Source organism: Trichechus manatus, unplaced genomic scaffold (genome assembly GCF_000243295.1).
Source record: "Trichechus manatus latirostris isolate Lorelei unplaced genomic scaffold, TriManLat1.0 scaffold00056, whole genome shotgun sequence".
In the NCBI taxonomy this organism is placed as follows: domain Eukaryota; kingdom Metazoa; phylum Chordata; class Mammalia; order Sirenia; family Trichechidae; genus Trichechus; species Trichechus manatus.
In genome coordinates, this window is record NW_004443992.1 from 10,337,807 (window position 1) to 10,364,986 (window position 27,180).

General features: G+C 36.5%; 1 protein-coding gene across 4 annotated transcripts in view; it reads left to right on the top strand.

The window, feature by feature from the left end:
- Positions 1-300: 300 nt before the first annotated feature.
- Positions 301-27,180, top strand: part of NBEAL1 (neurobeachin like 1) — a 189,735-nt gene continuing 162,855 nt past the window's right edge. For 3 of the 4 annotated variants that reach the window (XM_004378242.2, XM_023733009.1, XM_023733007.1), the window contains exons 1-2: positions 301-511; positions 1,644-1,916. In XM_004378242.2, coding sequence (XP_004378299.2) covers positions 1,866-1,916 — 51 coding nt within the window. In that variant the 5' untranslated portion in view covers positions 301-511; positions 1,644-1,865. Of the gene's footprint in view, positions 512-653; positions 786-1,643; positions 1,917-27,180 lie in introns of those variants that run through there. The other variant, XM_023733008.1, reaches the window with a different exon arrangement.

The following is a 27,180-nucleotide window of genomic DNA, read 5'->3' on the forward strand; positions in this document are numbered from 1 at the left end:
TGTGTGTGTGTGTGTGTGTGTGTGTGTGTGTGTGTGTGTGTGTGTGTGTGTGTGTGGGTCGCTACGAGTCGGAATCGCCTCGATGGCAATGGGTTTGGAGTGTGTGTGTGTGTTTGTTATTAGTGTTAAGCCCTTTGGAGATAACACTCAGCGACGGCGATGGAAATACGAGGCACAAACACGATTAAGAAAATGAATTTTTGGGCGAGGTGTTTATCTATTTTTACATCACTGTATACTCAAGAGACCAACCCTCCTTCCACAGCAAGAAATCAAACCAATGCCCTGTAGTTAAAACCACTGCTCGCCCTCGGATGATTCGCGGAAATGACGCCATCAGCGGAGCCCTCCTTCAGCCCACCCCAATAGGGGCGGGGCTCTACGTCAGCGCGTCCGTTCTCTCTCGTTCTCTCTCCCCCTCCCCGAATCGGGAAAAACTCTGACCAGATCGCCTGGCCTGGTGCCAGCCGAGGGAAAGGCTGCAGGAGCCTTGTGGACTGCGGCTGCGCAGGTATGCTGGGCGTGGCTTCAGGACACACTCGCCCCTCCCGGCCCGCACGACCAATGAACAGCGGCCGCCCCCGAGGCTGGATAAAGCCTTAGCGGCCGGAATGTTTAGGCCAGGGGGCAGCCCCGCCCCTCGCTCCCCGTCTTGCGCTGTCGCCGCACTCTCTCCCTCTCCCGGCGTCCTGCCTGCCTGTGGGGTGACACGGGGCTTAGGCTTGGGAGGGGGACGAGGGAAGCAAGTTAGATGGCTGCCGAATGGTGGCGGCGCGGCCCCTAAAGTGAGCGCGGTGAGGGGAAGCGGGTCGGAGGGGATAGGGAACCGCGGGGCGAGAAACGGGAGGGCCCTGGGTGCTTGGTGTTGGTGTGGACTGTAGAGTAGCGGCGGCTGTGAGGGGGCGAGGCTGTCCCGGGTGTGTCCCAGTGCTGTCGGGCGGGCATGGATGTCGCGGGTCCAGAGACGCCGAGCTCGCGTTGCCCCATTTCTATATCTTCTCTTGGTAGCTTGGCAGACCTTAAATTGGCCTCCAATTCTGTTGTCTGAGATGCGAGGAGGAAATTTAAAGATCCCCGAAAACACTCACAGGCTTTCCCGGGATGTGTTTCCCTTTCCCGGGTGTGCGTGCTCTTTTCTTCTTCCTGGATAGAGAGATAGAGAGGCCAGGTGGGTAGGTAGACTTTCACTCTTAGAGGATTGTTAAACAAACCAGGAATTCCTCACCCCTTCCCCGCCGCCCTGCCACACAACAAACATTCTCAACAACTTTTAAGCAGAAGACTAGAAAATGCTAGGAGGTTTTATGTCTTTGGAATATGTCTGTAGAAAATATGTCTTTCTTTATGTCTGTAGAAAATAGACTTAACTGTGATTATTGCTGTTATCACTGGACGCATTTTTGGTTATGAGTATGCATTTTTATGAGTCTGCTTCAGAGTGTTCTCTGTATTGATGTGAAATATTCGTGTTAGCTGTGATTTTTCTCCCTGAAATACAAGGTTCTATGAAATCTAATCAGTGTAAACATTTAGCCAGTTTGTGGGAAGTGAAGCATATAAATCGTTTCTACTTTGTGATTAGTCTAAATTTTTTAATATGGCCCCTTTTTCTAACAAACCTTTGGGTACTTTTCTCTTCACAGATTTATTTAATTGCCCAAGTACCACTTCTTGAACATACGTTGGAGTAACTGCTGAAACTCTTATTGACCAGAAGACAGTCCATTTGTTTCCCTTCTTTTTTTTTTTCCCTCCTGCTTTGAGCTTTACTGTAACGGCTGAAAAACGTGGAAAATAAAATGAACATGCCGTGGTCTTGAACATAATTTTTTTTGAGGAAAAAAAGTGGCAGAGCGAAAGCCAGAATGGCATCCAGAGAGAGGCTCTTTGAACTTTGGATGCTTTATTGTACAAAGGTAACTGCTTTCCTTTTTATTTCTAAACTTTAAAATACTTTGTTATAAAATTTGTGACTGGCCTTATTGCTCTATTTAACAGTTAACAGTGTACTTATTCATAGTAATAACCCGAGTTTTAAAAACATGTAACTGATTTTCTGTTTTCCACTTTTTTGGGTTTGAACATATACACAGTATGGGCCTTCTATGAAAAACTATAGGGTGTGGTTTTTGTTTGATGGTTGTGTTCAGTGATCCCAGAATTATATAAGTAAAGTTATGACCTTAACAGAAAAATAAAATATCTTTCTTTGTGCTTTTCTTTTTCTCCCACAAGTGGTAGTAGGTAAGAGACTTTTTATGAGAAGAGCATTAATCATTTTTTTCATAATTAACCCCTTTAAATGTATAAAAAGTTTATTTATTGTATAAAAAGGTCATTCATCAAGGTACTTACTATGTGCCTGCCACTGTGTTAGCACTTTATGAGCATTGTCTCATTTGATCCTAACAACAACACCGTGAGGTGGTCATTGTTATTAGCCCCATTTTACTGGTGAGAAAACTGATGCGTGGGTTAAATGGCTAGTGAACGGCAGAGCTGAGCCTAGAATGGTACTGCCTGACTCAAATTTATGTTTTTATCCAATATGACTCATTATTTTTGTTTTTGTCGTTCAAAAATTTTTCCCTTTTCTCTCCTTGTCTGTGTATGAATTTTTACATTAATACTTTGATTTTAGATTATTGGAGGAGAAGGGTACTACTTACAGACATGCTTTTCTAGTGAGGAGCTACATTACAACTTTGAGGATACTGGCAAGGGTCACAGAAACACCTGTAGTCTATTACTGAAGTTAATTTAGATGTGGGTGTGAAGTTCTCATGTCACAGCCTCCATTTCTGTGTTATGTCTTCAGGCTCCTTTTATACTTCCAGCTCGTTAAAGAATGAGCTATTCTTCTTAGGTTATTTTTACAGTGGTCTCAGTTATCTGTAATATTAAATTTTAGAGATCACACTGGTATTTTCTTCAACTTCCTTGGGTGATATTTATTATAATTACTAATGGACATGTACTGTTACTTTGAAATGTTTGATATGGATTTTTAAAATAGCTTCTAGTTTTGTCCAATTTAATGCCAGAAATGTCTTTTTAAAAAATAGACCACTCTTCCAATAAAAAAGGAGTCCAATTCACCAGACCTTTTTGAAAGTAGTCACTAACACATTAGCCAAAAATTAAAATGCATTGTTAGCATGAATGGTCAGTAGTTTGAAAATGATTCATTTCCAAATACATCAAACTTACTAGGTTTTACTATTTTCAGAATGACAAAAGGTAAATGAGGTTACATTGTCTTATTAGTTATGTTATTTCTAGATCAAGTTCATGTTTAAGTGACACAGTGCTTATTGAAGAGATAGTATAGTTCATTGGCATGTACTGAATTTTATTCTTCTTAACAACTTTAAGTATAAATTTGAACCTTTACTCTTTTGAAAATGTCTATTCTCAATAATGAAGGCCCTTCATGCTTAAATTTTTTTTTTATCCTACTTTACATGAAGGTTTACAGAACAAACTAGCTTCTCATTAAATAATTAGCACACATTGTTTTGTGACATTGATTACCAACCCCCCAACGTGTCAACACTTTCCCCCTCTCAACCTTGGTTTCCCAATCACCAGCTTTCCTGTCCCCTCCTGCCTTGTAGTCCTTGCCCCTGGGCTGGTGTGCCCCTTTAGTCTCGTTTTGCTTTATAGGCCTGTCTAATCTTTGGCTGACGGGTGGACCTCAGGAACGAGTTCATTACTGAGCTGAAAGGGTGTCCAGGGGCCATACTCTCGGGGTTTCTCCAGTCTCTCCAGGCCAGTAAGTCTGGTCTTTTTTGTGAGTTAGAATTTTGTTTCTACCTTTTTCTCCAGCTCTGTCCAGGACCCTCTATTCTGATCCTTGTCAGAGCAGTCAGTGGTTGTAGCTGAGCACCATCTAGTTGTGCTGGACTCAATCTGGTGGAGGCTGTGGTAGCTGTGGTCCATTAGTCCTTTGGACTAATCTTTCGCTTGTGTCTTTGGTTTTCTTCATTCTCCCTTGCTCGTATGGGGTGAGACCAGTGGAGTATCTTAGATAGCAGCTCACAAGCTTTTAAGATCCCAGACGCTACTCACCTTCATGGTTACATTTTGAGGACTTTCTCTTGAACGGGAAGATAAATCCCATTTTTATGGTTAAGATTTAAATCATGTGTACACTTAAGATTTAAAATTTGTGTACAATTATTTTTAAAAAATAGTTATTTAAAATCATGATTGTGTGTTTCACCAGTGCATTGGTAAACTACTTTTAAGCTGGACAACAACTTTCTTTTCTGCAGACACTTTAAATCAAGTAGCTACCAACTATATACGATAGATTTAACACTTCTGCTCCATAGATAGGCTTATTATCAAATAAACACCAGTTGTTCTCTAGACTTTCTCTCTAGCCTTACTGTTCTCACTCTAGCTTTTAGCCCCTCAAACCACCTCTTTTCTGACTAACTTTTAAGACCCCCTCCCTTTTTTTTTTTTTTTTTTTAACACTTTTGATAGGCTTTCAGACTAGTTCAGAACTGTTTAGATCTTCTTTTTAAAATGTTCTGTACAACTTAGCTCCAAGGGCTTCTTAGACCTCTTTCTGGGCTTATAATTGTAGAGACTAGTTTTGGCTCTGCTGCTATTTTGTTCTGTACCTTGAGCAAGACTTACCTTTTTGAGTTTCAGTTTTCTCGTTTGTTAAGTAATTGTGTGTGTGTGTGTGTGTATGTAAGTGTGCATGTGTTGATGAATGCTAGCCTAGTTAGACCATTAAGATTTTTGTTTGTTTTGACCTCTGAGAGAGAAGTTTTTTTGTCCTTATTCTGTGGATTGTTTTATAGAATTTTCAGTTCATCTTTATATTTTTTAAAGTTATTATGGAAAATTTCAAACATTCACGAAGTAGACAGGATATTATAGTGAACTCTTATCTGTCACCCAATTTCACCACTTATCAACTCATGTCCAGTCTTGCTTCATATATAACCCTCCATTTCCCCTCTATCTACTGCTTATTTTTTTAAAAGCAGATCCCAGACAACATGATTTTATCCATAAATACTTAAAAATATTTCTGTAAAATAATGACTCCTTTTAAAAACATAATCACAGTGCAATAATTCCTTAAATCATCAGATACCTTCCTGAACATTCATAAATGTTCTCCCCGCCCCTCCACAGTTACTAGTTTGTTTGACTCTATTTAAACAAAGTATTACTTCTTGCCATTTAGTTGTTGAAGAAACCAGGTGTTTGATCTTAGAGTTTTTCACTGTCAATTTTGCTGATTGAATTCCCTTGGTTTTATTTGATTGTTCCTCTGTACAGAGAGGAACTACAGACTTGTTCTGAAATATCAAATGACCTAGAGGCTTGATCTGATTCAGGTTCAATTTTTGGAAGGTTTAGAATAATCTTGGATGTAATGATCATCAGTAATTTTTGCCTGTATGCGTTACTTCATTAGGGATTTGCAAAACAGTCATATTCTAACTCTATCAATTTTCATTATTTTTTTTAGTAGAACACTTACATAAAGAAATTTCCCTCCTCAATTATTTGATGACAGTTCCTTAAGGAAAAGGCAGGCAGAATAAATGTTTGGTTCTTTCTGTATATCAGTTTTCAGAATAATGACTTGATTTGTTAACATCCTGCCAGGGTGACCGATTTTTTTTCTTCAGTATCGAGTTCATCTTTAATAATTAAAATTTAAGCAGTGTCTACCATTTTGCTTCCTCGTTGGTATGCTGTCTATACTGAACACTATACATACCAGACTGAAGAGGATGACTGAAGATTTAGGAAAGTCTGCTTCAGGGCAGTAAAGTTAAAACATCCTCCATATTTGTCACAGTGCTACCCTTGGCACAAATATACCACAGTGTATTAGCAATAGGTCAATATTAAGGTACAATTAGGATGTGTCTATGTAATGTGATGTTTTAAAAGTTGCCGTTGAGCATTATAAAAGTTTAGTGGGTATTTAAATAGGACTACGTCAGAAACATCCTTTAGGTAATTGTGCTTGGTCAAAGGAATACTAATATATATAAGGTCTTCTACCTATTAATTTAAGGAGCCCTGATGGTGCAATGGTTAAGCACTCAGCTGCTAACAGAAAGATTGGTGGTTTTTGCTCATCCACTGCCTCCATGGGAGAAAGACCTGGTGATCTGCTTCCTTAAATATTACAGCCAAGAAAACCCTATGGGGCAGTTCTGCTCTGTCACGTGGAGTCGCTGTGAGTTGAAATAGACTCGATGGCCTCCAACAATAACAGCAGCCTGTTCTGGGTTCAATTGCAAGCCTAAATACTAGTGATTAAAGTCCTTTTAGTAGAATTAATATAAATTACTGGTTTCAGTTTTTAGCAGATAGGTCTCCACATATTAAACTCAATATTAGAAAGGAATTTGGGTAAAAAAAAAAAAAATTAGCAATTTGTTTTGTTACCAAACTTGTCAGTCCTAACTTTTCCCTTTCTCCTTCTAGGAACAGGAGTTAATTGCATTGTTAAAAATAGGATGTTATTGTTAACAAATAACATTAGGGGTTATTTGTTAACCTCATGTAGTTATTATTACATAACACAGGCAGGATGATTTCTAATCACCCAGTGTTTACTCTCTCCAAAGGTCTTTTTACCGATGTGTAATTGAAATAATATAGTCTGAACTTTTCTCACCAACGAATGGTCATCCCTACCCAGAGTCAGAAGTTTCATTAACAGCGCATTTCATATAGCTCTTATCAGTTAAACATTAATTCAGATGGGCTTAATCTTATATCTGGTTTTTAGTTCAGTAGTTAACTACTTCTTGTCAGATTGTACTTTTCTTAAGTATAGAAGAAGGCACACTGATTTATTTTTTCATGTCTAAAGATTTTAGTTTATATTACCTGTACTAGATACCATATTATTCCTTGTATCTTTTGACATTATTTTTTTACTTAATAATGTACTTCAGGTGAGAACGACAATGCTGAGAACAATTTTGGTGCCTCTATTATCATACAACTTTTTGGAATTCATATATTGCATAGAATAAGACATACCTGTATTATGATGTCCCTGTCTCAACTGCTGCCCTTGGGCAGGCATGAGCTTATATTTCTGTTGGACATTTACCTTTTGGAAGTGCACAGTTGACCACCAGAATATGTTGAAGAGAGAAACTGAGCCTCTCAAATTCTTTGATAAGATCAAGCTACTTTTGTTCTGTCTAGTGGAAAGTATCAAATGTATTAACTGAGTAAAAAGATACAAAGTGGCTCAAAAGCATGGCACATTGAAATGTGGAAATGTGAGTTGAAATTCATGGTTCATTTTGTTACTAGCTTTTTTTTTTTTTTTTTTGGGAGATTCAGTTTATACTGGATAATACTGGGAAGACGCAGAGTTAGAGCTAAGATAGTCCCAATTTTGCTTCTGATCTTAAGGATCTGAAAGCAGGTTACCTAGTTTCTTTATATCTCAGTTTTCTCATCTGTCAAATGGAAAAAAATAATTATTTTACATGTACTGTAAAGTTGTTGAGAGAAAAAGAATTGATTGCCTTTAAAAGCACCTTTAGAGTAAGAAATATAAAAGTGTAGTCTTTACTAGTTTCTGTAAATATAACTATATGTACTGATATCAAGATTACTTTTATTTGTATGTTGTATAATAATAGAGGGCAATATGCTCTTATCGTTAGTAATGAAGCTTCTGCTCATGAATGTCTTAAATAATTTTTAATTTAAATAAAGACTTAGAATAAATTTTATTTATTTTTTGCTTTGAAGTATAGTGCTTAATTATCCTGAATAATGATTTGAATTTTTTTTGTTTGTTTAAACTCTAAAATCAAATTTGTTTTGGTCCTTGGTGATGCTCCATTTCCTGCTGTTGTCCTTCATCCTGCTAAATCTGGGATATGACTAAAATAGATAGCTTTGCAGTGAGCTCAGAGTAAACTTCCTTTTCAGAGTGAAAGTTTTGCTTTATAAGGAAAATAGAATTTAGCGGTTTTATTCAGAAGAAAATCAAGTACTTTTTTTTAATAACTAGATTTGGAAAAGATCGAATGAACAAATATTCTTCTAATGAGAAAATTATCAGTTTGTTATAAACATATTGGTTATAATCCTAAGGAAGCATTAGTAAGATGGACCAATACAGATCAGCCCTTATTACTTATTTAACCCGTATTAAAAAGTCCGTGGCATGTGCAAAGTGTGGAAATGGCTCTTCTGATTTTCTGTGGATTAATAATGACTTTGTATGTAAGGAAGATAATGTTCTTTGCCTCTAAGGAAAGACAAAGCAAAATCATTAGCAGCCCGATAACAAACCCGAAAAACTGTTGTCGTCGAGTCAGTTCCAACTCGTAGCGACCACGTAGCACAGAGTAGAACCGCCCCATAGGGTTTCCAAGGAGCGCTGGTGGATTTGAACTGCTGACCTTTTGGTTAGCAACCAAACTCTTAACCATGACATCATCAGGGTTTTCAGCCAAATAATAGTGGTTACCAATTAGATGTTCATTTTAGGAAGTTAGATGTGAAATCAAGAAATACACATTTTATATCAATAGGCATGAGGTAGCCCTTAGGAAATGAATATTTATTACCTATGTGCTTTGGCTTGAGGAACTTTTGCAGTATTCTAAAATGTTGTTAAGATGCATGAAAAGGTCTTATTATTCTTTCTTGTTGAGTATCTAAATTTCCCTGTTAGAAGTAAAAGTGAGAGCACTTAATGTGTAGATATCGAGTATGAGGGAAAAAGAAGAGTCAAAAATAATTTTTAGATATTTTTGTTTTGGAAACTGGTACTTGGTCATCCCATTCACCAAGTTAGCTAGTACAGTTTAACTAGGTTTTCAAGTTAACTAGTACAAGTTAACATGCTACATTTGCAGCACAGGTAAAGATGTCCCACATATGGGTCTGAAGTTTATAAGGAGATCTGAGCTGGAAATAAATATTTGAAAACTATTATATTGGCCGTTGTTGAAGAGTTATATGAGACTAAGCAGAGAAAGGAGTCTCTAGGTGGTGCAAGTAGTTAACATGCTCGACTGCTAACCGAAAGATTGGAAGTTTGAGTCCACCTAGAAGTGCCTCAGAAGAAAGGCCTGGTGATAACTGTCAAAAAATCAGCCACTGAAAACCCTATAGAGTATAGTTCTTATCTGACATGCATGGGGTCACCGTGAGTTGGAATTTACTCAATGGCAGCTGGTAAAGAAGAGGGTTAGTCATCAAGTCCTAAAAGGAAGATAGAGGCAGAAGAGCTTTTAAGGAGTTTCAATGGAAGGAGAACTAGGAGTGAGTACTTGCCTCAGAAAGAAGACGGATGTCATAAAGTAGGGGAGTAGTTGGTCAGAATGTCAAATTCATTATAAAAGTCATGTATTAATGAAGCATGTATTAATTTGACAGTTAAGAAATCATTGGTGGCTACAGCAGAAGCAGTTCTAAAAGAGTGAAAAAGATGCTAAAAACCCAGAACTACATTTTATTATCTTTTTAATAATCAAATTCACCAGACTCAAAATTACTGTCAAACTGATATTAAAGTTCTTAAATGTTTTCTCACGTGAGAAAGATGTGGCAATCTGCTATCGACTTGATGGCACACAACCACCACCACCACAAAATGTTTACTCTTGATTTTTGTACTTACCTAGTCAAGGACCGTTACTGGTCTGCGTACCATATTTTGTGTGGTACTTCTATAGAGCATCTGAAAATTGTCATCCCCAAGACCCTGTCTGTAACTCCAGAGATAATGTAATTTGAAAAATACTGCACTGTAAGTTGAATAGTCACTGATGATCACTTGGTGCCAATGCAAACATGGCCACTGAAGTTGAATAACAGTACTAGTTACAGTGTTGTTGTAGTTGTTAGTTGCAGTCTATCAGGTTGATCTAACTCATGGTGACCCTGTGTACAACAAAATGAAATGTTGTCCGGTCTTGCGCCATCGTCATGATCATTGGTATGCTCGAGTCTGTTGTTACAGACACTGTGTATTTTGAGTGCCTTCCTACTTAGGGGGCTCACCTTCCAGGACTGTATCAGACAGTATTCTGTAGGATTTTCATTGGCTAAATTTCAGAAGTAGATCGCCAGGCCTTTCTTCCTGGTCTGTCTTAGTCTGGAAGCTTCACTGAAACTTTCCATCATGGGTTTTTGAAATACCAGTGGCATAGCTTCCAAAATCATAGCAAAATGCAAGCCACCACAGTACAACTAACTGACGTTGGGTAATGGACTAGTTATAGTACTTATGCTTAAAGTAATGTAAACATGTATAGAAATATGCTTAAATTAATTTAAAAATTAATAGAAATGAAAACACAAACTTTAAAAGTTCTCATAACTTATAGACTCTTGAAATATTTCTGATGACCCTCCAGCATTCTTGAACCTTAGTTTCAAAAACACAACTCTTGATCATTTATTACATCTGAAGTACTGCTCCTGCTTTTTCTTTTTTATAGCTTCCTTTTTCCCATCTGCTTTCCTGGATACTGTCAGTTCTTCTGTACCTTGAAGATGATATTTTTATTTTTAGGTATTTGCAATTCAAACTATGCTTAGTATGTGTTAGACTTTGGGCAAATGAGACTAGAGCCTTGGTTTCCTTGTCTGTAAAGTGTTCAGGGGATAAATTTGATAATGTATAGAAAGTACCTAGTAGTACCAGCTTTAATAGTTATCATTGTACAGACAATCTTATTTTATCTGTAACCTGCTGCCCCCAGCTCCCTGGATTATTTTAAAACATTCCAGACATCATAGTTCATCCACTGATATTTCAGTATGTATCATGAAGAGATAAACACCTATTTTTTCTTTTATTAGCTACAACACCATTTTCTTAGTGAAAACAAACAAGAATTCCTTAATATCCAATCTGTGTTTAAATTTCTATTCTCTCTCTTTTTTAATAATAAATTTCCTTTTAGTGTGCTTTAGGTGAAAGTTTACGGAGCAAATTAGTTTTTCATTAAACAATTAATACACATATTGTTTTGTGACATTGGTTGCCAACCTCGCAACGTGTCAACACTGCCCTCTTCTCCACCTTGGGTTCCCCATTTCCATTTGTCCAGCTTTCCTGTCCCCTCCTGCCTTCTCATCCTTGCCTCTGGGCTGGTGTGCCCATTTAGTGTCATACATGTGGTCAAACTACATGTGTTATTGTTTGTTTTACGGGCCTGTCTAATCTTTGGCTGAAGAGTGAACCTCAGGAGTGACTTTAGTACGGAGTTAAAAGGGTATCCAGGGGTCATACTCTCGAGATTTCTCCAGTCTCTGTCAGACCAGTAAGTCTGGTCTTTTTTGTGAGTTTGAATATTGTTCAACAATTTTCTCCATCACTGTCTGGGATCCTGTATTGTGATCTCTTGTCAGAGTAGTCGATGGTGGTAGCCAACTAGTTGTGCTGGACTCAGTTTAGTGGAGGCTGTGGTAGTTGTGGTCAGTCCATCAGTACTTTGGATTAATCTTTCCCTTGTGTCTTTGGTTTTCTTCATTCTCTCTTGCTGCAGACGGGGTGGAACCAGTAGACGTACGTTAGATGGCCACTCACAAACTTTTAAGACCCCAGACGCTACTCACCAGAGTAGACACAGAGCATTTTCTTTATAAACTATGTTATTACCTCTTGAGCTAGATGTCCCCTGAGACCATGGTCCCCAGCCCTCAGCCCAATAACTCAGTCCCTCAGGGAGTTTTGATGTGTCTGCAAAACTTTTAGGACGTTGCCTTGATCGAGTTGTGTTGACTTCCCCAGTATTGTGTACTGCCTCACCCTTCACCAAAGTTAGCACTTACCTACTGTCTGGTTAGTGTTTTACCCTGCCCACCTCTCCCCTCCCTCGTAACCATCAAAGATTGTTTCTTTTTGTGTGTAAACTTTTACATGAGTTTTTATAGTGCTGGTCTCATACAGTATTTATCCTTTTGTGATTGACTTATTTCACTCAGCGTAATGCCCTCCAGATTCACTCATATTGTGAGATGTTTCATATATTCATCATTGTTCTTTATTGTTGCATAGTATTCCATTGAATGTATGTACCATAGTTTGTTTATCCATTCATCTGTTGATGGGCACCTAGGTTGTTTCCGTCTTTTTGCTATTGTGAGTAAAGCTGCAGTGAACATGGGTGTGCATATGTCTATTTGTGTGAGAGCTCTTATTTCTCTAGGATATATTCCTAGGAGTAGGATTGCTGGATCATATGGTATTTCTTTTTGTAGGTTTTTAAGGAAGCGCCATATTGTTTTCCAAAATGGGTTTACCATTTTGCACTCCCACTAGCAGTGCATAAGACTTCCAGTCTCCCTGCAGCCTCTCCAGCATTTACTATTTTCTGTTTTTTTGATTAGTGCTAGTAATGTCAGGGTAAGGTGATACCTCATTGCAGTTTTGATTTGTATTTCTCTAATGGTTAGTGATGGCTAGCATTTCTCTGTGTCTGTTAGCTGCTTGAATGTCTTCTTTGGTAAAGTGTCTGTTCATATCCTTTGCCCATTTTCTAATTGCATTATTTGTCTCTTTTTAACAATTGGATTTGTTTCAATCAAATCTTATTTGATTAATAGTTCTAAGTTTCTCTCTCTGGATAACTTTTTAATGGAAGTATAATATACCTACACTCAACAAAATAAAAGACATACATTTTCAGTGAATGGCTCAGTGTAGTTTTACAAAGTGAGGATACCCTTGTTAACTACTCGTCAGATAAATGTGTAAAAGATCATCAGCACCCCAGAAGCCTCTCGTGCCTCCTTCTAGTTATTCCCATGCCTACAAAAGTAATCACTATTCGGATTTGCATCTCTACAAATCAGTTTTTTGTGTTTTGAACTTCCATTAACTGGAATCATACAGTGTGTACTCTTGTGTGTGTCTGGTGTCTTTCCTTCAAAATTGTACCTGCCATTCATCTGTGTTGTTAAATGTAGCAATAGATTATATTTTTTTGTTGCCATATAGTATTTCATTATATGAATATATCACAATTCATTTATTCATTCTACAGTTGGTGGGCATTTGGGTAGTTTGCAGTTTTTGGCTATTCGAAATAACGCTGCTGTGAGCATTCTTTTACGTGTGTTTTGGTGTACGTATACATTTGCTTTTCTGTTGGGTATATTTTTAGGAGTGAAATTATTGGATCATAGATTCTGTCTATATTCAGATTTAGTGGATACTACTACTTAGTACAGTGATTGTACCAGTTAAAATTCTCACTGGCAGTGTATGAGGGTTCTAGTTGTGCTGCATTCTCACCTACACTTGAAATTTCCTGTCTTTCATTTTAGCTTTTCTGATGAGTGTGTAGTGGTATTGGATTGCATTTCTCTGATCACTAATGAAATTAGACACTCTCATATTTTTATTGACTATTTGAATATCCTCTTCTGTGAAGTGTCTTTAAGTCTTTTGCATAGATGTGTATATTTGATTTTTTTCTTTTTCACATTGATTTGTATTACGTTTTTTGAATGAGGGCTTTGTTGGATGTTTGTATTGGGAATATCTTCTCCCACTTAGTGGGTTGTTGTATTACCTCGCTGTTGGCTCAATAATGCTGCATAACATACCAGTTTGAAAGCCAGTGGATTTATTATCATGATAATGGGCTTTCAGGTCTGTTGTAGTTCTGCTTCAGGTTGCAGGTTGTGTTCAGATATACTTCACTTATGTTTATTCTGGGACAAGATTCAAGGGACAGTGGCTATCTGGGACATACGCTTATAGAGGACCACCAGAGACCAAACCAAACTGCACAAGCATATTTAAGTCCTCTGCTCACTGTGTGTCCAAGTCACTTCTCCATGCCGTGTATCAGTGGGGTGGGCAGATATACCTGGCCCACAGTAGCAAAATGCAAAATAGCATGGCAAATTTACTTCAAGGGAATTGAGACCAAGAGTCCATCCAATCTACCAGTCTGCCTTCTTGGTCACAATTATTCATATCCCCCCATATGCAAAATATACTTCATACTTCATGTCCATCTCAAGAACCCAAAAAGTCCCATCCAATCATGAGATCATTTTTTTTTTTAAATAATATTTTATTGTGTTTTTGGTGAGAGTTTACATAGCTAATTAGGTTCCCATTTAATAATTTCTACACAAATTATTTAGTGACATTAATTACATTTTTTGCAATGTGTCAGCATTCTTATTAATTTCCTTCTGGTTGTCACATGAGTTCTTTTTTTTTTCCCCTCTAAATTTCTTTACTTGGTTGTTGCTGAAAATATACGCAGCAAAACGTACACCAAGTCAGCAGTTTCTACATGTACAGTTTAGTGGCATTGATTACATTCTTGAAGTTGTGCAACCATTCTCACCCTCCTTTTTCTGAGTTGTTCCTCCCTCGTTAACATAAACTCACTTCTTGTTGTCAGTTTGATCCCATGTAGATAGTTCTTAAAAGAGCATACTGCTCAAGGCAGACATTTTTTACTAGTTAAGCTAGACTACTGTTTGGTTTTAAGCTGACTTCAGGGTGTGTGTGTGTGTGTGTATAATTGTGCTTTAGATGAAGGTTTACAGAGCAAATTAGCTTCTCATTAAACAATACACATATTGTTTTGTGACATTGGTTGCCAACCCTGCAACATGTCAACACTCTCCACTTCTTGACCTTGGGTTCCTTCAGGGGATATTTTTGGTTTAAGGTTTAAAGATTATCTCAGGGCAGTAGTTTCAGGAGCTTATCCACCCTCCATGGCTCTCAAAAGTCTACAGTCTGTGAGAATTTTAAGTTCAGTTCTGCGTTTCCCCTCTTTTGATCAGGATTCTTCTGTGAAATCTTTGATCAAAATGTTCTGTAACGGTAGCTGGGTACCATCCGGTTCTTCTGGTTTCATGGCAAAGGTTGTAGTTGTTTGTTCATGGAGGCAATTAGCCACACATTTCATATCCTCCTCTTCTTGATACTACTTCTTGCCCTGTTGCTCCAGGTGAATAGAGAACAATTGTACCTTGGATGGCCGCTTGCAAGCTTTTAACACCCCAGGTGCTACACAATGAACTAGGAGGTAGAACAGAAGCACTGAACACGTTATAAGGCCAATTAACTGGGATGTCCCATGAAACCATGATCTAAACCTCCAAACTGAGGAGCTAGATCCCATGAGGTGTTCGGTTGTACATAAGCAGCCTCAGCAGCTACTCTTCTTTTTTTTGGTTGTTGTTGTAAATACGTATCTCAAAACTTTTGCCAGTTCAACTTTTTACAGGTGTACGACTTTTTGACAGCAATTACAATGGTTGGTTGTGCGACCGTACCCTTAATCAATGCAATTTTTCCATCACCGTTAACCTCCCTTTTCCCCCTCTCTCTCACCCCTGGTAACCACTAATAAACTTTGTTGTCTATACATTTGCCTTTTCTTGATGAGATCAGTCTTGAAACCCAGGGTCTTACGTTATATATCAAGTCCAATTGTGGTTTCCTTTAATACTGAGACCTGTGAATCAGAAGACACTTTGTCCCCTACAAACCCAACCTACAGTGGTGAAACTGAGATAGGATTGCCAGAATAAAGACTCTTAAAAAAGGGGAAGAACGGGAGGCACATAGGAGGCACTGGTCTGTAACAATTCTGAAAACCCTCTGGGCAGTTGTTGCCTGATCTCCTACCCTAAGATAGGGAATGTTCCATGGTTTGATTCTGGTTCTGCTCCTTCAGAGTAGCTGCCCAAGCCACTGTTCTCTGTTGCTCTTTGCTTTATACTCATGGAGGCCCTTTTTTTTTTTTTTTTTAATTTTCCTTGATTACATCTGAAGAGGCATTGAAGACTGTACTTTCTGATGGCTGAGCAGTATCTTCAGCCTGCTTCTTGCATAGAGTCTCTTAGAAAGTGGGGACTCTCCTTCTGCCTCCAGTTGTTCTCTGTTGTCTTAATTATATTGTTCAATAGCTCTAACATGATGTTCTATAGTAGTAGAAATAAGGGACATACTTGTCTTGTGCCTCACTTTTTTTATTTAAAAAGAGTAAAGGTTTTCCCATTAGGTTAGCTTCAGACCTTAGGGCTGAGGTATGTATATGTAATCACTTTATTTATTTTTTTGTAGGTTTTACAAAAAATTTTTTAATGTACTTTAGATGAAGGATTACAGAACAAACTAGCTTCTCATTAAACAATTAATCAACGTATTGTTTTGTGACATTGGTTACCAACCCCACAACATGTCAACACTCTGCCGTCTTGAACTTGGGTTCTGTATTACCAGCTTTCCTCTCCTGCCTTCTCGTCCTTGCCCCTGGGCTGTTGTGCCCCTTTGGTTTCATTTTGTTTTATGGGCTTGTCTAATCTTTGGCTGAAGGGTGAAGCTCAGGAGCGACTTCATTACTGAGCTTAAAGGGTATCTGGAGGCTGTGCTATCAGGGTTTCTCCAGTCTGTTGGGCCAGTAAGCCTGATCTTTTTTGTGAGTTAGAATTTTGTTCTACATTTTTTTCTCCAGCTCTGTCTGGGACGCTGTATTGTGAATCCTTCTCAGAGCAGTCAGTGGTGATAGCTGGGCACCATCTAGTTGTGCTAGACTCAGTCTGGTGGAGGCTGTGGTAATTGTGTTCCTTTAGTCCTGTAATTGCTTTAAATCATAGAATTAATGTAACTTATAGCAGTAGCTATTTTATTTCTTTATTCATTTTTATTTCCAGACCTACTGATGAGGCTCTTAATACTGTATGTTTACCACTACCGGAATATATTGTACAACTTCTAAGAATAGTTTAGTGTGTCCATGTTAACATAATTAGACTATTCCTAAGTTGCAGGAAAAGATATTAAGACTTAGCATAATTGAAAAGAATCAGAGTTGTTACTTGCCTTAATCATTAGTATTTAGTAGTTACAGTTTAAAATATTCTTCTTTATTAGAATCCTTATTATAGATTTTAAGTAGGTATATTGGGAATCAGATGCTGAACTTGATTTCCAGTAGTTAAAGATGTAAGATAAAATGCTTGTAGATCAAGGTTTGATCCCTTGTGGTGTCTGAATGTAAGTGTTCAGCCTGGTTAACTTGTTTTTTCTCTGTTTATACTCAGAGGCCTTGATGTTGAGAAAAACTATCTTGATTTCTTTTGTGAACACATAATTTTTGTGACAATTTTATTCTGGTAATTTAAAATCTGTTAAGATGTGGGGAACTATATTTAATGACTGTAAGATGTGCCTTACAAAACCCTTTGAAGGTGTCAGAAGTTAGGCAAGGGTTAGGCACTTGTTTCCTCATCCCCTCACCAGCTTTTATTAAAAATAACGGGATTCACTGTATAATGTGACACTTATTTTATATACAAGTTAGAAAAAATGCTAACAATTAAGCTGTGGCTTAATTTCTTAATTCATGATGTGTGAATCGACCATAGCAGGTTCTCATTGCTTTGGAAATTCTTTCATCTTTTCCAAGGGATTTGGCAGTTTCTCTTGTCTTCATTTGCCTTGCTTGGCATATGATAAGTAAGCACGTAACTGTTGTTTTGCAAGAAAACAGAATTTTAATCATTCCTACAATAATGAATGTTTGCTTCATTAATGTCAAATTATATACTGTACTGCTGCTTTGTTTTCATGCCTTTTTGTGTACATAATAACTTTTCATTTCAGTACTGAATTATAGTATAATTTAAAAATGTATTATGGTGACAATATATATAAGAGAACATGCCTTCTCAACAATTTTTGCACGTACAATTCAGTGACATTGATTACATTCTTCAGGTTGTGCATCTATTCTCACTATCCTTTTCCAAATCATTTCACCACCATTAACATAACCTCAGTGGCCCCTAAGCAAAACCCCTCCTTTTTTCCCTCCCTCCCATCCCTGATAACTATAATAGTCTTTGTTTTTTGTATATTTGCTTATTTCATATAAGTGAGATCATACAAAATTTGTCCTTTTGCATCTTATTTCCCTCAGCATTATGTTTTCAGAGTTCATTAATGTAATAGCATGTATCAGAACTTGAATTCACTTCATGGCTGAGTAGTATTCCATTGTGTACATACTACGTTTTGTTTCTCTATTCATCTGTTGATGGACATATCGGTTGTTTTCATCTTTTGGCTATTGTGAAAAGTGCTGCAATGAGCATTCATGTACAGGCTTCTGGAATACAATTTTTTTGAAGACACTTTGAACAGCAATTAAACTCAAATATGCACATAAATCTAGTGAAGGGACATCAATATGAACAGCTATTACCAGGTTTGCACATGCAATGACAAATACTTCATAACATCTGCCTCTCTGAGAGCAACTGTAAGATGCATTTTGATTTCAAAGATGTCAAAATGTAAAAAAAAAAAAAGTGTATCTTAGAATCAAATAAATACGATGTAAAAAATGACCTGACAGTTTTAAAAAAGAAATAAATAGAATGTCTAGAAATGGGGAAAAACGATATTTAAAAGACAGTGGATGGGGTTACATTAGATTAGACATAGCCAAAGAAAGAAGAATTAGAGAATTGGAAAGTAGGTCAAAAGAAGTCTTTTAGAATCTATCCTAGAAAGTCAAAAAGATGGAAAAGATGAGAAGGAAGGCTAAGAGATATGGAGGATACAGCAGTCATATCCTCTCCAGCAGCCAGCCCCACTGAAACCCTAACTGTGAAGGGCACCCCAACATCAGACTGGCCTCTGTCCATCTCAAAGGCAGCCCTTTCATGGAAGCAAGAGCATCCTCTGCTGAAGCAGGTGTAGAGCCCACACCATCCTGTCTTAGCTGACAGTTGCTGCCTAGCAATCAGACTCTTGTGACCAAGTCACCTGTGCATGTGGGACCAGGGAAACAAAGATTTGTGGGTACCCAGCTGAGCACCTGAATGCCACCGGCTGACCTTATTTTTTGAAGAAAGATCTGATGTCTGTGAACCTCCAGCTTTAAATTTATAACATAAATTATGTCTTAGTCTTTTGAGAGTAGACAGAGTTGCCCCTTGTGATCTTCTGAGTAAAAGCATGCTAACAATAGAGTGCTCTCTGTGTATTTCCTTTCTATTTTTTATTTGCAAGGTTATACATGTTGATTGTGATAATTTAAGCAATACAGAGTTATACAGTAAAAGTCTGGATGTTTACCCTGGCACTCCAAGTTCATATTCTTGGGGTAACCATTGTAAACCGTTTGACATAGTTTCTCCTGTATTGTGTAATAGTTTGAATATATTTCTTTAAACTGTTTTAACCCAATTTGTATCATATCACACGTAATTAGTTTGCAGAGTAAAGCATGCCCTATACATCTCTCTAAGGCAAAAAAAAAAAAACAAAAAAACAAAAGGAGATATGGAGGATAGTGAAAAAGGTTTAACACACGTTTAATTGGAATCTCAAAAGGAAAGGAAAAAATTAAAGGTGATATTTGAAGAGATAACAAGTGAGAGCTTTTCAGGATTGATGGAAGACAACGATCTGTAGACCTGAGAAGTCCAGTTAATTTCAAGGAAGATAATTAAAAAAATTCATACCTAGATACATCATAGTGGTTTTGCAGGAAAGTGAAGAGAAAGAGAAAAGTATTAAAAGCTGCCAGAGAAAAAAGATTATCTTTAAAAGTGCAGTAGTTAGAAAAATTCCTTATTTTTCAGTAGTAATGATGGAAGGCGAAGGGTAGTGGATTGACATTTTTAAAGAAATGACCTGCCAATCTAGAATTTCCATCCAATTGAAAATAATCTTTCAACAAGAAGGATGAAATAAAGCTATTTCCAGCAAAACGAGAACAATTCAATTCCTTGGGAAGATTTAACAATTTAAAATTGGTATGCACCTAATAATATAGTATCAGCAGAAATAAAGCAAACATGACTAAAATACAAACAATGAACAAATCACAGACATAGTAAGTTTTTTTAACACACTTTTCTTAATAATTGATAGAGAAAACAAACCCCCCTTGTCCCCCAAAAAATAAGGATAAAGGAAAGTTAAACAATAGGATTGACAAACAATGTAATGAATTTATGTAGAACATATACCCAATATGCACTCCTTTAAGGCACACACCAAACATTTGCCAAAATGATGATGTAACAGATCTTACAGTGGCTTTCAAATGATTAAAATAATAGAGAATATTTTCTGGCTAGACTACAGTTAAGGAAGAAATCAATAGCAAAAATATAGATTTAAAAAAAAAACTTTATGTTTGGAAGTGAAGAAAAAACTTTTAAATAAACCTTGGATTAAAGGACAAATAAAGGAAAATTAGAAATTATTTTGGACTGAATAATAAAAGGCACTACATGGTAAAACTTGAGGAGGGCAGCTACAGTATTGTTTTGCAAAATTTATGACTTTAAATACACATATTAGAAAATAAAAAAGGCTGAAAATTAATGAACTTGTCATTGTAGTAGCCACCCTTCAAGATCCCAAACTCCTGGTATTCACACTTGTGTAGTATCCTCCCACATTGTACCAGGGTTGCCAAAAAATATGGCAAAGTGATGGTATATCATTTCCAAAATTAGGTTTAGAGACACTGCAGCTTCTATCTTGGTACTCTTTTTCTCTTGGATCATTTGCTGTGGGGGAAGCCAACTGCTATTTTGTGAGCAGCCCTGTGAAAAGGTCCACATTGTGGAAAACTGAAGTCTCTTGCCAGCTACCATGTGAGTGAGCTTGGAAGTGGATCCTGCAGTCCAGTCAAGCTTTGATATGACTACAGCCCCAGTTGACATCTTGACTATAACCTCATGAGAAATGCTGAGCCAGTAACATACACCTAAGCCACTCATGGATTCCTGACCCTAAAACTATGTGAGATAAATGTTTATTGTTTAAAGCTGTTAAATTTTAGAGTAATTTCTTGTGCTGGAGTAGATAACTAATGCATCATCCATTTCAAGAAGATAAGAAAAGAATAAACCCAAAGAAAGGAGACTGAAGGAAATTGAAAAGTTTATTGCAGAAATTACTCATACTGAAATACTAGATCTAGGGAGTGATGATCAGTAGCTTCTAACATCACTAAAAAGAGATAACCAGATATTATGTACATTCTGAAGAACATGTATGTAGTATTTCTACTACATATGTAAGTTTGTTTGTTTTTTTTTTGCCAAAAATTTGAACCTGAATCTGATCAAACCTCTAGGTCTAACTACTAGTTCATAGGAAACAGGACTGAGAAACATGATAAATGATACAAGGATATGCAGTCAGCAAAATCCATAACAGGAAATTCTATATCAGAAACAACCCAGTTTCTTCAACAGATAAATTGAGGGGAAAAAAGAGATGTAGAGGAAACCTATAGATTTAAAGAGACTTTTTAAAAGACATTGTCAACCGATTGCAATATATGGACTTTAATTGGGTCCTTATCTGATTTAAAAAAAAAAAAAAGACATTTATGAGCCAATCAAGGACATTTGATCACTGACTGATATTTGATATTAAGAATATGTTTGAAGTTTGGTAATATTGTGATCATTTTCAGGAGAGAACTTATCTTTTAGGGGTATATATTGAAATATTTATGGATGAAATGCTATGATATCTGGATTTGCTTCAGAGTAATCCAGTTGGGGTTAGGGATATAAGTAAAAGAAGATAAGTCAGTTGAAACTGGGTCATCATACATTAAAACCTTTGAAAGCTGGAATTCTGCATAAGGTAGAAACCTATCAGAAGGAATACTCAAATATTTTCCACTAAATAGAGAGTGATGGAAAAGTGATGACTCCATCTTGTCAAAGGCGGAAACCTTGTGAAACCTGGATAAACAAGGCAGTCCCATTGAGTTCTAGCTCTCGCAGGTTTCACTGTACCATTCTCTCTACTTTTATGTGTTTGAAATTTTAATAAAGTGCATAAAGTTCTATGAGCAGAAATTAAATAATAAGCATATAATGGAAAAAGATCAACAAAATGAAAAATTAGTTCTTTGGTAAGACCAATGAATTTAATGAAATGACGATGGGAAGAAAAGATTTGTGGTCATATATGTTTGGAAATTTTCATATTATATCTATCCCGTCCTATTCCATTCACAAAGCACATTTCATCTTAAAGACAATCTATTTTTAAAAATTTCATTTAACATTGTTAAACTAGTGCTTCTCAAACTTTATTAAGCCCAGACATCTTTTTTTTTTTTTTTTAATTTTAGATCATATCTATTATTATCCAAGTGAATGGTGTTGAGTAGGATACTTGCTTAGGAAATGCTGACTTCTCCAGTCTTATAATCCCACATACCCGACCCACTGCTTCCTGTCATTTTCACACTGTGAACAATACCAAATATTGTACATCTTTGAACATATCTTGCTGTTTTCACTCTTACTGGAATTCCCCCTCTTTCTCCTCCCCCCGCCCCGCCTTTGAGAAAATCTGCTTATGATTCTGTGAACACTTTGGAGCTACTCAGTTACCCTCACTCATGACAGCATTAACTTAACTTTTCACAACTCTTATACTTGTGGTGCTCGTTTGTGTTTGTTTATGCCTCTCTTTTCTGTGGAACTATGAACATTTTAAGGACAAGGTTGTATTTCATTTATCTTCATATACAGAGTCTTGCACTGCCCTGGTTGTTACCTAGTTGGCAGTTACTATATGTTTATTGAAGTAGCTAGGTTCTCAAAGACTAATCACTATACATAATATTGTTTTAATGGGGGAAATACATCTACTAAAATTGTTAAATATATTATGAATATAACTGACAAATGAACTTTTAAAATGCAGTTCATAATGTAAGTTGGAGGCTGCCCATTATATGGTTGAAGTATGTATATGTGTATAAAAGTTTATATTTAAAACTTGAAGAAATACTATAACCCAAATACCATTGCATCGGGGAAAGATGGTGTTCCCCCCCTTTTTGTTTTACCTGTATCTCTACTCGTTAAGAACTAGGTGAAATTGCATGGATCTCTTAATTTCATTACCTCTAAAGCCTTCCAAAAAGGAAGTGAATGTTATGAGAAGTTAAAAGCCTACTGTGGTTTAATGTAATTTAAATTTAAATAATCAAATGTAGGCGATGGCTGCCTTATTGGACAGCAAAGTTTTAAATGTTTAGACTTCATCCTGTGGTAATGGGGAGCCATCAAAGGTCTTTGAGCCAGGGCTTCGAACCTGTTCATTCTGGTTCAGTCCCCTGCTGAGAATTTTCATTTCCACCCCAAATATACTGAATCAGAATCTAAATTTTAAGAAGATCCCCAGGTGATTCTTACGTACAATAAATTTTGAGAACAACTGCTTACTAGTGGTTCTCAGAATTGGTCTCTAACTAGCAGCATTAACATTGCCTGGGAACTTGTTAGAAATGCAAGTTCGCAGAAGGGGTTCGAACTGGAATGAAAGGTTTAAAGCCCTGGTTTGAGCATGAGAGAGAAACATAATTAGATTTAAATGTAACAAATCCCATTTGTGGCTGTGTGTAGGTGAGAGAAATTGAAGCTACAGAGATCAGTAGGGAACTATGTCACAGTCCAAAAGAAAGACTGTTTATCTTAAACAGTGGCAGAGAGGATGAGTGGACAAAGATTTGAGTGCAAAATCAATGAATTTGTAGTTATTTTATTTATTTTCTCATATTGGACCACGACCAACTTGATGAAACAACCTATATCTTAATAATGGTAGCCAACATGCTTTGAGTATTCATTAAATACTAGGCATTGTTGAGTGCTTTATATGCATTGTCTCATTAAGTGCTCTCAATAACTCAATGAGGTGGGAAGTATTATTTTCATTTTATAGATTAAGAACAGTTCAGACAGGTGAAGCAACCTGTTCAAAGTCACACGGATAGTAAATTTGAACGGATTTAAGGGGAGAAGAATAAAACTGAAATTAGGCAACAGTAGGAATCATGAAGTATTTAAATATGTTTGTGCATAGCATAAAACTTTGTTATTTTGTGGGAATTCCCTGATTCTGGCGATAGTAGGTTATAAAAAATTAATATTTACTGAGCATGGATATGTGCTAGGCATTGTTCTAGGCCCTTGATGTGTATTAGGTTATTTACTTTTCATAACATCCTTATAAGGTAGATACTGTTATTATTTTCATTTTATAGAGGAGGCAGCTGATATGCAGACATAGGGTGGCTTATTCAAGTCGTGACAAAACAAGGATGAGAGTCTTATGTAATTTGGCCCCAGTACTCATGCAGTACTTAATACATTAGTGTTGTGTTAATGCATATTGTACAAATGGGGAGATAGACCATACTGTGATGTTTCAGTTTACCAAACTGGTATTAACCATGCAACTGACTAAGGCATAGATTTAATTAATATTCTTTTGGGGTGTGTGGAAATCTTTCATTTTATGGCCTTTGGCAGCAAAATGGCTGTATGGAATGTGGCTATTTAGCGTATTAAATTTTTTATGGTCTTGAGTTGATCGATCTTGACTAAACTCCCATATGCCTCTTTTTGACCATTAAAACTCCGTTTTATTTACACTAACTCACCAAAGTCTGTCTAGTAGAAAGAGCACATATTGATTTCACACGTCCTTGTATTTTAATCCCAACACTATCATTTACTAGCTGTGTGACCTTGGAAAATTATATAACCTTTGAACTCCCTTTTCTAACCTATAAAATGAGGAAAACAAAACCTACTTCTCTAGATAGTTGTAAGGAATAAATAAGAGGATATATTTTTAAAAATGCCTGATGTAGTACTTAGTACATAGTAGAAGCTCAAAAAATTGTTAATGCTTTACTAGTTACTAAATGAAACATTGCCATGCTTAGGTACCACTTTTTTTTTTAAGTAGTTTCCTAGGAGAACTCTGTACTTGCTAAACACTTGCCCTGACCTTTGTACTTTGAATTAGATATACTGTGGAGTTCCTAAATAAAATATGAAGAGAAAGGCATTAATTCTTTATGGCATTATGTGACTGTTTTGCGTTTAACTGTTACAGAGATATAATCTTCTGCTTTATTAGGAAGGAACAATGGTAGAGTTCTATCCTAAGTGGATAAATAAATGAAGGAATAAATGAATGGCATTCTAGTTGGAAATGAAAAAAGCAAGTAATAAAATCCCTAAGAAATTTCTCACAGAAGTAGTTCTCTTTCTGAAATATTTCCATCCTCTTGTTTCTCAGTGATTATGTAGATAGTGGCAATTTATGAGCTGATTTTGGAACAGTATATTAATAGAAAAACAAATATACAAAAGGTCAGCAGTCTCTGTATATTCTGGGAACATTCTTTTAGATTTTGATTTGTAGTGTAATGCTTTTATTTTAGGGAAATAAATTACTTGAGTTCCTTTTATCCAAGAGCAGTGTTTAAGGGATGATATTTAATCTCTAAGTAGCTAAGATTCCTGAGTAACATGTTGTTAAAATTTTACTGCAGTAAAGTGTTGAAAGGGTGAAGGCAAAAACTGAACATTACTTTTGATGATACAAATTATATTCAGAAAACTTTTCTGAGAAATCGTAATTTTTTTTTAAATCAACTTTATTGAGATGAAATTTACAGGCTATAAAATGCACAGATTTTAAGTGTAAAATATGATGAGTTTTAATGCATGTAAACATTTTTGTAACCACCACCATAATAAAAAAGAAAATTCCTAGCATCCAAGAGTTTCCTTTGCACCCGTTTGCAGTCAGTCCATCCAAAGGCAGTCATTGATCTAATTTTTGTCATTGCTCCCTGCTGTAGAACTTCATACTAAATGAAATCACACATTGTGTACACTTTGATACGTGGCATCTTTCATTCAGCATGTTTTGAAATTTATCTTTGTTGTGTGTATCAGTAGTTCATTCATTTTTCCTGCAGAATAGTTTTTCATTGTATGAATATACCATAATTTGTTTATCCATTAACCTGTTGGTGGAACAAGTGTTTCTGTGGATATATGTTTTAATTCCTCTGAGAGAGGAATGGCTGGGCCATATGGTATGTGTAATTGTTTTCCAAATTGAATGCCAAATTGTTTTCTAAGTGATTACATTATTTTATACTGCTGCCAGTAATGTGTAAGAGTTCCAGTTACTCCAGTCTTCACCAGCACTTAGTTTGATCAGTCTTCTCAATTTTAGGTGTTCTAGTGGGTGTGTAGGAGTCCTGGTGGCGTAGTGGTTAAGACCTCGGCTGCTAACCAGAAAGTCGGCAGTTCCAATTCACCAGCTGATCCTTGAAAACCCTATGGGACAGTTCTACTCTGTCCTATAGCATCCCTTTGAGTCAGAATTGACTTGATGGCAGCGGGTTTAGTGTGTGTAATGGTGTCTTATTTTTTAAACAAATTTACTGTGGTAAAATATATTTAAAAATTTGCCATTTTAACCATTTTTAAGTGTACAATTTGGTGATATTAATTACATTCAACATGTTGTACAATCATCTCATTATTTACACAAGTAGTGTTTCATTACCCCAAGCGGAAATTCAGTACCCCTTAAATTTACATTTTAATTTACATTTGCCTGGATAACTAATGATGATGAGCACGTTTCTATGTGCAATTTGGCCATTTGTGTATCTCCATTTATGAAGTTTCCAAGTTTTAAGCCAATTTTTTAATTCGATTGTTGCTCTTGTTATTGATTTATAGGAGTTCTTTATATATCCTGGTTACATATACATCCAAAGTCCTTTGTCAGATATACTGAGAATATTTTCAGCCAATATGTGGTTTGCGTTTTCATTTTCTTAATAGTGTATTTTGATGAACAGAAGTTTTAAATTTTGATTAAGAGCAGTGATCATTTTTTTCTTTTTTGGTTCATAGTTTTTGTGTCCTATCTAAGAAATCTTTGCCTACCACAGATTACAAAGGTATTTTATATTTTCTTCTAGATTTTGGTTTTTGTGTTTAGATTAGTGATCCATTTCCAATGGATTTTTTTTTAATTGTTGTAGTTTAAATGAAGTTTACATTTCAAGTTAGTCTCCCATACAAAAATTTATACATACATTGTTATGTGACCCTTACTACTCTCCCCTTACTGGGACAGCATGCTCCTCCTTTCCACCCGATTCCCTATGTCCATTCAACCAGCTCCTAATCGTCTCTGCCTTCCCATCTCATCTCTGGACAGAAGCTGCCCATTTAGTCTCTTGTATCTACTTGAGCTAAGAGGCACATTCCTCATGAGTATCACTTTATGTTCCACTGTCCAGTCCAATCCCAGTCTGAAGAGTTGGCCTC